Here is a 15028-nt window from a genome sequence, read left to right as displayed (position 1 = left end):
GGCCTCCCTCAAGGAATTGTGGGATCAGTGCTGGGCCTTGGAGGATGAGTTAGGAGTGGGGAAGGGTTTCCCAGTGTAGGCAAAGGCATAAGACATGGGAGAGCACTCAGCGAATGGGTAAGAAGGCTTGTGAGGTAGAAGAAAGGGTGATAAAGCAAAAGACATAAATGGTCTTGAACACCTATATGAAGGATCTGGACTTTATCACATTGCTAGATGAGAGCCAGAAAGGCTTTTAAGCAGGGGTATATCACGATCAGATGTATGTTTTAGAAAGAGCTCTCTGCCCAGTGAGGAGAGGGATGGGCAGACACGTTAGAGGATGACTCCGAGAAGGTGGGTGAAATGTGCAACCAGGGCTTGAGGGTCTGCATCTGTGACAACTAGTAGGGGCAGATATCTGTCTGTTTGTCCTCAGCTGAATTAATTAGTAGTAACTTGGGTGTTGCCATCTTCACAAAGACGGCACAGGACTGGGCAACATTTCATTCTGTCGTACATAAAATTGCCATGAGTTGGAGCCAACTCAAAGGCGATTAATAGCAACAACTTGGGTGTTGCTAGCCCAGAGGAGGGGAACAGCTTCTTTAATCTTCACAGGTCCCTTTCTTACCTCACAGGGTGTGATTAACACAGTTCTCTCTTTCTTTCTTTCTTTAGGGCTACTCAGATCAAGACTTACTCTTGGGACAATGCACAGGTCATCCTGGTGGGGAACAAGTGTGACATGGAAGAAGAGAGGGTTGTTCCCACTGAGAAGGGCAAGATCCTTGCAGAACAGCTTGGTATGTGTATGGCATGTGTGTATGCATGTGGGTGTGCCCACATAAGCACATGGGAGTGGAGGGAAACAGAGGGAACAAGTACGTATTTGTATTTGTGACCTTAAGGGTGTATTGTGATTATTACTATGTATATATGTGCTCTGTGTGTATTGTTTTATATTTGTATGATAAATATATAGGATTTGTACTTGTGAATTTAGGTAATTGCTTATGAAGTGTGTATATTTTTTACATTGAATGTGTAAGTAAAACTTAAATTTATGAACTCTTTTTTATCAGCTCCTTCTGCAAAGGATTTGAGGTGTCTTACGAAAACCAACATAGTGCAGCAAGAAAAAAATAAATTAGTAGGAATTGGGGCAATGGGAAAGCAAGGGTGGGAGGAAAATAATAGGAAGCTGGGGAAAGATAAAGATGTATGTCCTAAGTTCCTGAAACCTGCAAGAGTTGGACCAAAAATTAACTTAGACATTTGTCTTAGCTTCTTCATGCTGCTATGACAGAAATATCCCAAGTGGGTGGCTTTAATAAACAGAAATTTATTTTCCCGCAGTTTAAGAGGCTAGAAGTCCAGATTCAGGGCACTGGCTTTAGGGGAAGGCTCTCTCTGTCTGCCCTGGGGACAAAAAATTCTTACCTCAGCTTCTCTAGCCGGCCATCCTTAGAGTCCCTGGGCTTGTAGATTGGTCTGCCTCTACGTCTTGAGATAGTGTCAGCCTTCTCCTTGTGTTTGCTTTCTTCTGTGCTTAATCTGCTGTTTTATATCTCAAAAGTGGTTGGTTTAAGATACACCCTACACTGATATGACCTACAAAGAAAACCCTTTCCCAAATGGGATCACACCCACAGGAATAGTGTTAGGATTTACAACATATATTTGCGGGGAACACAACTTAATCCATAACAGTCTTCCTAACAACCATTGCAAGGAGAGAAACATAATCAGTTTACATGTTCCAGAGTGTCCTTAAGATAAAAACAAACCCATTAGTCCAGAGACGCACTGCTCTTCATTGGCAAAAGTAGAGCAGACCTTGTATGCTGAATGTCCTTAATATCAAACATTTTTACAACTCCAGCACTGAATATTTTAGGTTATTTCTTACAATATCTCTTAATTTAAAATGATGCTTCCTTACCAAATCACAACTCACAGCAAAAGCAATTTTATGAGGAAATGAAACAACGTGACTCAGGTACACGCTCAGTGATGCTGATTTTTCCAGAGTTAAAGCATCTTGATTACTGTGCTCAGCGGAAGCCCAGGTGCCTCAGATGTGTCTCAGTGGCTCCACGGCAGGACCTTACCAACCTGTTCTTTAAAAAGCAGCTTTGGCTTTATTAGCTTTATATATTGGAGTTCAATGTAAGATTACCGTAGAGACAGAGTTCCCTGGCTATCTTGTTTTTGTTTTAGCTGCCATCAAGCTGGCCCCAACTCATGGGGACCCTGTGCACAATGGAACAAGCACTGCTCAGTCCTGCGCTATTCCCTTGATCAGTTGGGGATAGGACGATTGTGATCTAGAGGGTTTTCGTTAGCTGATTTTTCGAAATAGATCACCAAGACTTTCTTCTTAGTCTGTCTCAGTTTGGAAGCTCTGCTGAAATCTGTTCAGCATCATAGCAACCCTCAAGCCTCCACTGGCAGATGGGTGGTGGCTGTGTATGAGATACATTGGCCAGGTATAGAACCTGGGTCTCCCGTGCCGAAGGCAAGAAGTCTACCACCGAACCACCAATGCCCTCACGGCTATACAAAGTTCGAAATCTATTCCTCTGGAACAATGGATAGACTGTGTAGATTTCAATCTCCCTAAGTATGAAATACAGATATTTGGGGTTATAAGGTTGGAATTGACTCAGTGGCAATGGGTTTTTTTTTTTTTTTTTTTTTTGTTAGCAAACTATATAATGTATGAATGTGAATTGTGTTGTACATATTTGTATTATGTGTATTCTGAGTACACGGGTGGGGGATGTCTGATTACTTCTTTCACCCACCCTGTCTTAGTCATCTAGCGCTGCTATAACAGAAATACCACAGGCAGATGGCTTTAAGGAAGAGAAGTTTATTCTCTCACAGTCTAGTAGCTAGAAGTCCAAATTTAGGGCGCTAGCTCCAGGGGAAGACTTTCTCTCTCTGTCGGCTCTGGAGGAAGGTCCTTGTCATCAGTCTTCCCTTGGTCTGGGAGCATCTCAGTGCAGGAACCTCAGATTCAAAGGACATGCTCTGCTTCCAGAGCTGCTTTCTTGGTGGTATGAGGTCCCCATGTCTCTCTGCTCTCTTCTCTCTTTTATATCTGAAAAGAGATTGGCTTAAGACAGTATCTAATCTTGTAGACCTCGTCAACATAACGGCCACTATCCACCTTATTACATCATAGTGATGGAATTTACAACACATAGGGAAATCACATTAGATGATAAAATGGTAGACAATCATAGGATCATACAAGAAAATCATTACCTAGCCAAGTTGACAGATATTTTAGGGGGACACGATTCCATCCATGACACACCCTAAAGTATTAGGGTGGGTGGCCTGGAATAGAAATTAGAAAACTGTAAGTGCTTAGTATACAGGACAGTTCATCTTGGGTCTTGCTATTCTTGTCTCATCTTTGAGGTTCTCAGGGTCTAGACAGTGCCTCCATCCATTGCCATGGACCACAGAACAGTAAACTTGTACTGAAGCCCACACTTATGATACCTCAGGGTATCTCTCTATGCCCTTGACCCATCACGCCCAGGGAGACCTCTCAGCATTGACTATGCCCCATCTCTCTGGACTGCTCTCTCCTACTCCCCATCCCTTACCCTCATCAAGCCGGCGAACCATCACTCAGCTTTCAAAACAGCTCAAGCTTCAGTCTTCTACGAAGCATTTCCCAACCCCCACAACACTTTTTTCTACATGCACCAGTCACAGCATCCATCACACATGAGTGCACTTGATTACTTGTCTGTCTCTTGAAAGCTCATTGAGGACAGGAAGTGAGTCATTTATCTTTGTATCCACACTGCCATTGCATATGGCCTGGCACTAAGTAGGCACTTAAAATTTTTGTTTTGATTAAATTTTTATTATGCCAAGTATTGGGCTACTTCATTTTATTTTAGTCCAATTATGGCTTCCTGAATACCTACTTTATGCCAGGTACTATGCTGCAAAATAGGATATCGTCTGTCCCTGGTCTGAAGAAGCTTGATCCGATGAGGCAGCAGACACAAGCAGTGGTATCCCGACTAATGAGTGATGTGCTGGGGTTGTGGGAGCACAGAGGAGCACGTAGTTCAGTGGAATCAGAAGTGATGATACCCAAGCTGAGGCTTGAAGACAAGTAGGAGCAACTGAGTGATGCAGAGAGCCAAGGACATTCCAGGCAGGGTGGCTAACACTGGCAAAGGCATGGAACAGCACTGTGTGTTCCAAACCAAAAAACCAAGCCTGTTGCTGTCAAGTCGATTGTGACTCATAGTGACTCTATAGGACAGAGTGTATTCAGGGAATCATAAATCGCTGGGTAGCGTTTCCCACTACAAGTCTCAAAGACAGAGATTCATACTACTAAAAGGGTGCAAGACAATTTTAGATACCATAGTAGCATCTTTAAAGATAATTATGTATTTATTTTGCTGTGTATTTAAAAATAGTATAACCAGCATGCCAAAACCCATTGCCATTGAGTTGATTCTGACTCATAGTGACCCTACGGGACAAGAAGAGAACTGCCCCATAAGGTTCCCAAGGCTGTAATCTCTGTGGAAGTAGACTGCCACATCTTTCTCCCACGGAGCGGCTGGTAGGTTTGAACTGGTGACCTTTTAGTTAGCAGCTGAGCGCTTAACCACTGCAGCACCAGGGCTCCTCCTTACCAGCATGTCAAGTCCTTATAATCAAACAAGACTAAGTTTAAAAAAGGTTGGTTAAACATTTATTAGATGCTTACCATGTGCCAGGCACTATTCTAAGTGTTTTAAAGTATTATTCGTTTAATGTAATCCACCTAGCAACCCTCTGAGATATGTACTTTTCTTATCTCCGGGTTTTGTTTTGTTTTTACAGATGAGAAAGCTGAAGCACAGAAAAGCTGAGTCACTTGTTCAAGGTTACCAGCGATTAATAGGTAGAGTCAGGATTTGAGCCCAGATAGTCTGGCTCCAGAATCTACGCTCCTAATCACTTAACTTTACCACACAACTATGGTAGTAATGATAAACAAAATAGCTGACATATATTGAGCCAGGCATTATGTGAAATGCTTTGCATTATTTCTCTCATTTAATTCTCACTACAACTCTTCGAGGTAGATACTACAGGGCGTGTCCTATACTCTGAACAATTAGGTTCAGAGAGGTTAAATAACCTGCTCAAGTTTGCACGGCTAGGAAGTGATGGAGACGATATTTCGACTCATGGTGACCCCACATGTTACAAAGAAGAACTGAACTCTACAGGGGTTTTTTGGCTATATTTTTATGGAAGCAGAATTACAAGGCCTTTCTGCCACAGTGCTACTGGATGAGTTCAAACTGCCGACCTTTTTGTTCATGTTGTTGTTGTTTTGTGCCATCAAGTCAATTCTGACTCACAGCAATCCTATATGACAGAGTAGAACTACCCCATGGCATTTCCTCGGCTGTAATCTTTATGGGAGCAGATCACCAGGTCTTTTCTCCCGAGGAACAGTTGGTGGGCTTGAACCACTGACCTTTCACTTTGTAGTCAAGCGCAAACCATTTGTGCCACTAGGGACCTACGGCATCAGTATAAAAACCAAAAACCAAACCCACTGCCGTTGAGTCGATTCCAACTCATAGCGACCCCATAGGACAGAGTAGAACTGCCCCATAGAGTTTTCAAGGAGCGCCTGGCGGATTCGAACTGCTGACCTCTTGGTTAGCAGCTATAGCACTTAACCACTACGCCACCAGGATCAGTGTAGATGCCACTAAATTTCTGTACGAGCACAGATGAAAGTGAGGTTAATTCTTAGGGTTTAGGGAAGCGCTTGAAGAGGGCCTTAATGAATTGATCAGATTTGGGCAGGTCAAGGTAACCCATCTCTATCTTACAAAATTTCTTGATATATTTGCTCGCTTGTCCATTGAAAAATATTTATTGAACATATGCTCTGAGCCAGGTTCTATCCTGGCACTTAGGATATAATGGTGAGCAAAACAGCTGTGATCCTTACTGTCATGGAACTAACGGGGAGAGAGACATTAAACAAATAATTATACAAATAAATATATAATCATAAATTGTATAAATGAGTGAGTTGTATGCTATATGAATTATATCTCAACAAAACTGTTAAAATTTTCTACCTGAGTTAGGACTCTTGCTATTGCAAGGGGTAAAAAAAAAGAAATCAAATTAGCTTTAATAAGAAAAAGAATTTCTTAGCTCGTGTAACTGAGAAGTCCACTAAACCCAGGACTCAGTCTCACTCTCTATTTCTCAGCTTTGCTAATCACCTTAGCCTCCTTCTGTACCTAGATTTTGTAACATGAATGATGGCAGCTCCAGATTCATATCTTCTCAACTTATGCAGAAAGAGGCCTTCCTGTCTCCCAACAACTGTATATCAATCTCGGAGAAGACTATGATTGGCCACCCATGAGTCACATGCCCAAACCAGTGGCTGGAGGAGACAAATATTATAACTGATAGTCCCACCACAACTATTTAAAATGCTTGTCCCCTAAAGGAAAGAATGATGGACAAATAAAAGTACATAAGTGCTATGAAGAAAGTGAAAGAGGGAGACCTAATTTTAGATTAGAAATCTTTTGAGAAAGTAATACTTAATCTGAGAACTCAAGGATGAGAGAAAGTTAGCCAGGCAGAGAAGAGTCAGGGAAGGGGAGTGCTCCACATCAGGAGTAGTCCTTGTCTTAGTCATCTAGTGCTGCTATAACAGAAATACCACACGTGGATGGCTTTAACAAACAGAAGTTTATTTTCTGACAGTTTAGGAGGCTAGAAGTCGAGATTCCAGGCACCAGCTCCAGAAGGCTTTCCATCTCTGTTGGCCCTGGAGGGACATCCTTGTCATCAATATTCCCCTGGTCTAGGAGGTTTTCAGTGCAGGGGCCATGGGTCCAAATAATGCACTCGCCTCCTGGTTCTTCATTCTTGGTGGCATGAGGTCCCCCTGTCTCTGTGCTTGCCTCTCTCTTTTATATCTCAAAAGAGACTGACTCAAGATACAGCCTAATCCTGTAGATTGACTCCTGCCTCATTAACATAACTGCCTCTAATCCTGCCTCATTAACATCATAGTGGTAGGATTTACAGCAATAGGATAATCCCATCAGATCACAAAATAGTGGACAACCACACAATACTGGGAATCATGGCCTAGCCCAGTTGACACAAATTTTGGGGGGACACAATTCAATCTATAACAATCCTAATGTGGGTAGAGCTTGGCACATTGGTGAGAAGAAAGAAAGCATGTTGCAAGGACTAAATCATTAAGGGGAGAGTAGTGTGAGATGAGGGTGGAGGGGCAGGCAGGGCCCAGATCATCTTGCAGACCAACTTAAGAATTTTGCAGGAATAGGTCAGATATGAGAATAGTGAAAGAGTATGCTCAGCCTTCCCTACCCCACCCCAGTGCTTATCCCCTTGCTATCTGAGGCATTAAGCATATTTGTCAGCAGTGTACAGGCCGGCAATAGCAGTGCCATGCCCAGCTTTATGGGATTGCTCCTGAGAACTCCCTTTTCATTCAGCTGAGGGAAGCTGACCCAGCCCAGCTATTGATAAGGCCAGAAACTAGCCTTTGATAAAGCTTTGAGTAGCAGCAGGGCACCAGGCTGTGTATAGACTCAAAGTTCCTGGGACCTGGATGAAACCATAGGAACAATGAGGAAGGTGTATCTTTGGGAGGGGAGAAGAGTTTCAGGAACTCCTATTCTGGGAAGCAAGATATTTTAGGGTTCTGCCTCCATCTGCCCCTCAGAAAGGGTCTTTTTGTCCCTTCCCTGGGTTTGACCGGGATGGGACTGGTTTAGGGATCAGAGCCAAGGGAGGCTAATAAAAGGGAAATGCACTTCTGCTCACAAGAGAATGAGAGACCCATTCAAAATGTAGTCTTGAAACACATATACACTTATCCCAGCACAGTTTTGGGGAAAAACACTGGACTAGGAGTTAGGAAATGGAGGGTTTTATTTATCCTGCTTCTGCCATTGGTTTAACGTGTGACCTTGAACATCTTATTTCCTGTCTCTGGGTCTCAGATTGTCCTTCTTCAAAACAGGGGGGTTGGATCAGCTGAGTGGGAAGGTCTATTCATCTGTACCCTACTTTGATTCTATGATTTCAATTCACACAATTCTCCACTCATCACTCAGACCCCACAGACCCTTGTACACTGCCTTGCTTACTGTAGGTGCTCAACAAATGTTTTTCTGGATTGGAATGAACTACAGACACCTTGCATCACTGAGCCTGATTGCAAGAAACGGGGAGCTAGTTGGTACTGATCAGAACTAACTTTGGTGCGATGACTTATCACTCACAACAATTCTCTTATGACCCTTGCCCTCACTCCTTGGAAGGTGGACATTATCATTAGCTCCATTTTACAGATGAAGAAGCAGAGTCCAGGCCACTTGTGTTTTCTTGAACACAATGAGCTCTGCCACACATCTGTGTCTTTATATTTTCACTTTAAGATTATATAACTTTTCTCCAAGCTATATAAGTAGTAGGTGGCAGGTCCAATACTCAGACTCATCCTTCAGATGAAAAAATTCTAATGCTCTCATTGTTTCATCTGATGATGTTTTCCCAAAATTCTGCCATAGTTTCTCTAGAAATTTCAACCCTCAGCCATAATGTTAGATTTCTCTAGATTATGTTGTGGTAACACACAAGCCGTGTCAGGGGCTTACATAATAAAGGTTTAATTCTCGCTCACATTGCAAGTCAGCTGTGACTCTGTCTTCTTACCCTGTGATCAAATCTGAGATGGCTAAACCACATGAAAACTTTTAAAGCTTCTATTGAGACTTGTCATGCATCACTCTTGCCCACATGCATTGGTCAAAGCAAGTCACATGATCAAAGCTGACATTGATATACTCCTCCCACAGGGAGGCATTGCAAGTCACGGTGGCAGTAAGAATGTAAAATCCTCTTACAGGGAGGGCAGTGAATAATCTTTCACACTTACTGAACACAGGGTAGACACTGGGGACAGGTGAATGGGTTCCCTCCCTCAAGAAGCTCATTGATCAGGGAAACAAAATAGTAAAGAGATAGTTTCAACATTCTTTGGGTAGATAACTGTGCCAGTCCCTAGCCTGTTTGTCATCTTTCTCCACCCTTTCTGCTCTGTCTTTCTCCTGCAACCCCCTCTGGAGGATTGACCTTTGCAGACTGTGTTTCCCAGGCTCCCGTGACAGTGACTTCTGGCTGGGTTCAGCCAAGAGAAGGCACTGGCAAGTAACTGGAAGTGGGGCAAAGGGAGAAACCCCACCTCACCTTGGCTGCTTCTCTTTCATGACTCCTGCTCCCACGATGTCAACTTCCTTTTTCTCTAGTAATAGGTTTTCTGTTGTTCCTAATCTCTGGGTTTCCACACTATTCTGTTTGACCTCTCGGCTCTTCTGTCACCTGTGTAAACAGTTCTTTCTGATTTAAATACTAAGAATAGCTTCCACTTTCCTGGTTGTAATCTGACTGAAACAATGGTACAAGGTGTCATGGAAGTAAAAGAAGAGGGTACATTGTATGTTCTGAGTACTGGGGATGGAATGGGGAAGAGAAAGATCAGGGAAAGCTTTCTGGAGTCAGTTATTCCAGAGGTGAGTATTGAAGATGATTAGGAGTAGGAATTAGAGAGTAACAACATGAGCAAAGCCACAAAGTGAGAACACATCGATGATTCGGGAGCATAGTATGAGCTAGGAAGATGAGGCTTGAGGAGTAGACAGGGGCCAGGCCATGCAGGATCTTGGGTGTTAATCCTAGGAAACTGAATATTGCAGTAATCAGACCTCTTTCAGTTTCAAGTGACACAAATTCAAGTCAAACAGCTCAAGTTATAAGGACAGGGGCATAACTGAAGTAAAGTGGAAAAGAGGCTCACTGGAGATGAGATGGTCAAGAAATTAAGAGGCTAGGGGATCAGATGGATTGTCTACATGAAACCCAAAATTCCTGAGAATGAGAGCAAGCCTGAGGTGAAGAGGAAAATAGCAAGTCCCTGGCCAAAATCTTCAGTGACCTGAGAAGTATGAGTTGAAGGTTGATAAATGACCAAGATGAGAAGCTATCAGAGGAGGATGGAGAAAGGGTTTGAACGCTGAGGCAGAGGTGAAATATTCTGGAGCAGTCATGATAAGGGAAGGTGAGTTTAGCTGGGTGCAAGTTTCTTAATAGAATTCTGAGGTCAAATTCAGAAGCAGTCACTGTGGATGTAGACTGTGGGTCTGTGACAGCTGCCTGTGGACAGGATAGGTAATAAACACGATCATTTTGGGGGGAGGCATCTCAGATTCAGTTAAGAATCGGGCCTCAGTAAAGTCAGCAGAAATCCCATTGTTCTGAGACCATTTAGAGGGAGGGAGGGACTGGGGCTAGACTGCTTAATTGGTTGTCATCTTCCTGACTTCACTAGATTCTCAACTCCTGAGATTTCTTATTAACGAACCTGAGGAAAAGGTTACTGTCTGGGCCTACTGATGAAGAGCCTTCCAGGAGTCTGACAATAATTGGGTGGGGTGCATTTGGGGTTGTTTTGCTAGCAGAAGAGACCCCTGAGCTGGTTAGACCTATGAGGAGGTGATTATTTGACTCTGAGCTCTCATACTGCAGGCACATTTGAGATGACTGTGAAGATACCTCCTTGGCAGAACTTTGGAGCTTCTCACGTTTGGTCATCTACTGCATCGTTTCTCACCATTTTGAGCTTTTTACGCTAACAATTTTAAACTGCTATGGTCCCTCTAGCATATACCAAGGGGGCTGTGTTTTGCCCCCTTATCTTTGCTCATGCTATTTCCCCTGCCTGGTATGCTATACATGCTTGTGCTCACAAACACATTCACAATCACATCTTTGTCTAGCTGACATCTGCTTAGGTATCTGCCTCTCCAAGCAGTCTCCTTGGCCCTCAGGAGGCCAAGGTTGGTACCTCTTCTCTTCTATGGCAATCCCCTGGCTTCCCATTTTCCCAGCACTTATCACTATAATATTGTGACACTACAATGTCTGTTTATGTATCTGTCTCCCACATTAGACTAGGAACTCCTCAAGGGTAGGTGCTTCAAGGGTAGAATTCACCTCAATGCCTAGAACAAGGTCTGCTATGCTTGTTGAGCTGAGTTTTCATCACTCCACTGTCTACATTCCCTCAACCACACTCTCCATTCTCACTCCCACCTCCTTCCTAGTTCATCTCTATATTGAACCAGCACTCACCAAGCACTTACTCTTCTGACTGGTGCTGAGACTCAGGTGAATGACATAGTCCCTGCTCAGAGAGCTCACTGTCAAATGGACTTCTTCCATGCAGGGTAGCACGTGCTATCGCAGAGGAAAGCACAGAGGAGAATCAAGAAGCCATGTCTAAAGTGAGTCCTGAAGAATGAGAAGTTATTTGGGTGAAAAGGAGTTTTGCTCAGCCCTGGCCTTAAAGGCTCACATCCTCACTAACTTCAGGAAGCTTCCTCTGGTTTGCTCTACCTAGATTAAAATATTATATAGTTTGTTATGTCACTGTTCCAACTGACAGCAAGACAAGGAGGCATAAGGGATAGAGTCTGGCTTATGCCCCATCTCTGAGCCTCAGTTTCCTCATTTGTAAAATACAAGCGATAACCCTTATCTTGCTCCACCTCTCTCACAAGGTTGTTTCAAAATTGTATTTGTGAACTGTTAACGACTGTGCAGATGTGAAGGATTGATACTCTTATGCTCCACAACTTGATTTGTGCTCCCTATGTCCTTGGCACCGAACACAAGACCTGGCACAAAATCAATGTTCAATAAACCAAAAATAATAATAATAATAATAAAGACCTGGTTTATTGATTGACCCTGAATGATGAAGAAAAATAGGGTATCCCCAAAATGGAAGGGCAAGGAAGCTGGGACCCAGGATGGACTAAGAACACAAGGGAAAGGGAACTACCATGTATTCCACATTCCAATCATGTCATACACTTTTGCACATTTAATCCTCATTACCACCGTATGAGGTAGGTCATGTTCACTCCATTCTAGAGATGAAGAAATTGAGGCTGAGAGAGATTAGACAACTTGCCCAAGGTCACACAGCTAGTAGTGGACAGAGACTATATTCAAATCCAGACTTTCTGACTCCTGGGCCTCTTCCCACCGCCCTACCTGTACAGGGTGACATGTCCTTCCCCCAGTGCCAATTCCTCAGAAGGGATTTGTGCTCCTGACCTTGATCTGTATCTTCATCTTCACCCAAGCAGATGGTTTAAACTTCTTTACACTTTTACCTGTTTGCCTTTTTCCTAACCAAGCAATAGCCCTCCCCATCCCCACCCCCCACTCCACACTTGAGATAAACCAGTCTTAGGCTGGACAGTCAACCTTTATGAAATTCATTAAGGAAAAGCTACATGCTAGGGTTGGGGGGAGGTCTCTGGGTTCCTATAGTCTGAGGATAATGAGCCAGCAGCCGCCTTTTCCTTCTTTAATTTTTTTTTTTTTTTTTTACATGTCTGCAATTTGCAGACACTTCTGTAGCTTGCATTTCTCAGGCCAGAAATGGGCCCCAGGAGAGGCTGTCAACTGGAGATGGGCTGGCAGGAGCTGGGAGTGCCTTCAAGCTGGGAGGGCTGGGGAAAAAGAAGCCTCGGTTTTTACACTGGGACTTCAGCCCTCTCTGTGGACAATAGCATAATAGGGAAGACAGGAGGGAGGAGGAAAGAGAGCACCTCCTTTGTGGGAGAAGATGCTAAAAGAGGGAGAAAGAGATGAAGAGGAGGTGGGAGGAGCAAGAAGAAAGAAGAGCAGAAAGAAACTCTCATTCTAACAGACAACTTGTCCAGCAATTTATCCATCTCACTCAATCCTTCCAACTGCTCTCAGGGGGAAGACACTATTATTATTCCTGTTTGACAAATGAAGAGTCTGAGACTCAGAGAGGTTAAGTGATTCAGAAAGGCAAAGTGACTTGCCCAGACTCAGACACTGTGGTAGTCAGATAAAAGGAAAGAAGACCAAAGAGACTTGTAAAGGAAGAAAAAGATATGACCAGGAAAAAATGTGAAGTGAAAGGGAAAAAGAGGAAGAAATGGGAGGCAGGACTGTGTATGGACTTTAGAGCCAGCCAAACCTAAGTCTGAACCAATTCCCACTAATCAGCCATGTGACCTTGTGTGAGGTACTTAATCTCTCAGAGCATTCATTTCCTTGTTTATGAATTAAAGATAATAATATTTACCCACCAGGCTGTTGTGTGGGTTGAGTAAGATGACATTTGTAAAGCTCCTAGCACAATGTCTGGCATATACCAAGAAAACAAACAAACAAACAAAAAACCCCGTTGCCATGGAGTTGATTCTGACTCATAGCAACCCTATAGGACAGAGTAGAACTGCCCCATAGGGTTCCCAAGGAGCATCTGGTGGATTCAAACTGCTGACCTTTTGGTTAGCAAATGAATGCTTAACCACTGCACCACCAGGGCCCCCTTGTTTGGCATATAGTAGGTGCTTAATAGGAAACCCTAGTGGCATAATGGTTAAGAGCTATGGCTGCTAACCAAAAGGTTGGCAGTTCAAATCCACTAGGCTCTCCTTGGAAGCTCTATGGGGCAGTTCTACTCTGTTCTTTAGGGTCACTCTGAGTCAGAATCGACTTGAAGGCAACAGGTTTTTTTTTTTTTTTTTTTTTTTTGGTTTAGGTCCTTAATAAATATTAGGGACCCCAAGGAGAAAGTATGAGGGGAACATAAGGGAAAAAGAAGGGGCCAAACAAACAAAAGAGAAGAGATAGGAGTTTTGAGGAGAAATAAAGGGGTTGAAGGAAGAGCAAGAGGAAGGTGAAGGAACTACTCAGGAGGGAGTAGGCTGGGCCGGGGGTGATGGAGAGGGCAGCTTGTACTTGTAAGGGCTGCCACCACCTGGGTAAGAATCCTCAGGTGTGAAACAACCTGCTCTGAATCTGGAGGGCCTTTGCTTGTGTCTCCAAGTTCTGTTCATTGTCATAGAAAGTGTCATTAGGGATCTCAAGGTACAACATAGGCAAGCAAATCTCACACCCTAGACCTTTTGTTGGGTTTGTGGGGGGAAGGAAAGATATAGGGCAATTTCAGTGGAATTCAGGGAGGAAGAACCCTTCTGAGTGAAGATAAGCCAGTGTGTCTATGGGTGGGAAGAGCAAATGAAGCTTCACTTATTCAGTATGGATCTTGGGGTGCCTCCCAGAGCCCAGACTAGAGCTGGCCAGGCTGGGATGAGTGAGTGGCAGGGGAAAGAGGAGAAAAAGCCCTAGTTGTCTAAAAGGCCAAAGCCTGGGCTTCTCATATCAGGGCCTCTACTTATCTTGGGCAAGCTGGCTTACTTGTCTAAGCCACAGTGTCTGCATTTGTGAAATGGAGAGGGTCCTGCTAAATACCCTTTCCCCCAGGGGTGACATGAGGATCAGATGAGATAACGGGTGTGATAAATGCTTTGGAAACTGTGCAGTGCTGTGCACACCTATTTACATATTCACTCTTTCAGGAAACACCTAATGACCCCTCTCTGTGCCATTGATAGGTCCTTGTACATACATCATCTTGCTTAACCCTTGAAATAACTGTATGAGGTAGGAAAGATTATCCCTATTTACAAACCAGGGAATTGACTCAGAGTAAGTAACCCTGTATCCTTGACTTGCCCAGAGTTACACAGCTAATCAGTGGTAGAGCCAGGATCTGTCTGACTCTAAAACCAGTGGGAGTAACCCCTGCCCAGTACCATCTCCTGGAAGTGCATTCTGCTATCCGTGGAATTAGGCCTCCTTGTACCACAACCATAACCAAACCAGTTGCTGTGGAGTCAATTCCAATTCATGGTGACCCTTTGTATGTCAGAGTAGGACTGGACTTCATGGAGTTTTCAGTGGCTGATGTTTTGGAAGTAGATCACTAAGCCTTTCTTCTGAGGCACCTCTGGATGGACTCAAACCTCCAACCTTACAGTTAGGAGCTAATGGGCAATGGTTTACACCACCCAGTAACTCCTTCAAGAGCATA

At 43.7% G+C, this 15028-nt stretch overlaps 1 protein-coding gene across 2 annotated transcripts in view; it reads left to right on the top strand.

Annotated features, from left to right (window-relative positions):
• RAB3B (RAB3B, member RAS oncogene family) overlaps positions 1-15028 on the top strand; it is an 82684-nt gene that overhangs the window by 61534 nt on the left and 6122 nt on the right. For both annotated transcript variants that reach the window (XM_003411086.4, XM_023549609.2), the window contains one exon: positions 661-785. In XM_003411086.4, coding sequence (XP_003411134.1) covers positions 661-785 — 125 coding nt within the window. The remainder of the gene's footprint in view (positions 1-660; positions 786-15028) is intronic.

Source organism: Loxodonta africana, chromosome 3, assembly GCF_030014295.1.
Source record: "Loxodonta africana isolate mLoxAfr1 chromosome 3, mLoxAfr1.hap2, whole genome shotgun sequence".
In the NCBI taxonomy this organism is placed as follows: Eukaryota; Metazoa; Chordata; class Mammalia; order Proboscidea; family Elephantidae; genus Loxodonta; species Loxodonta africana.
The sequence above is the reverse complement of the archived record's forward strand: the minus strand, read 5'-3'. Positions and strand labels throughout refer to the sequence as shown.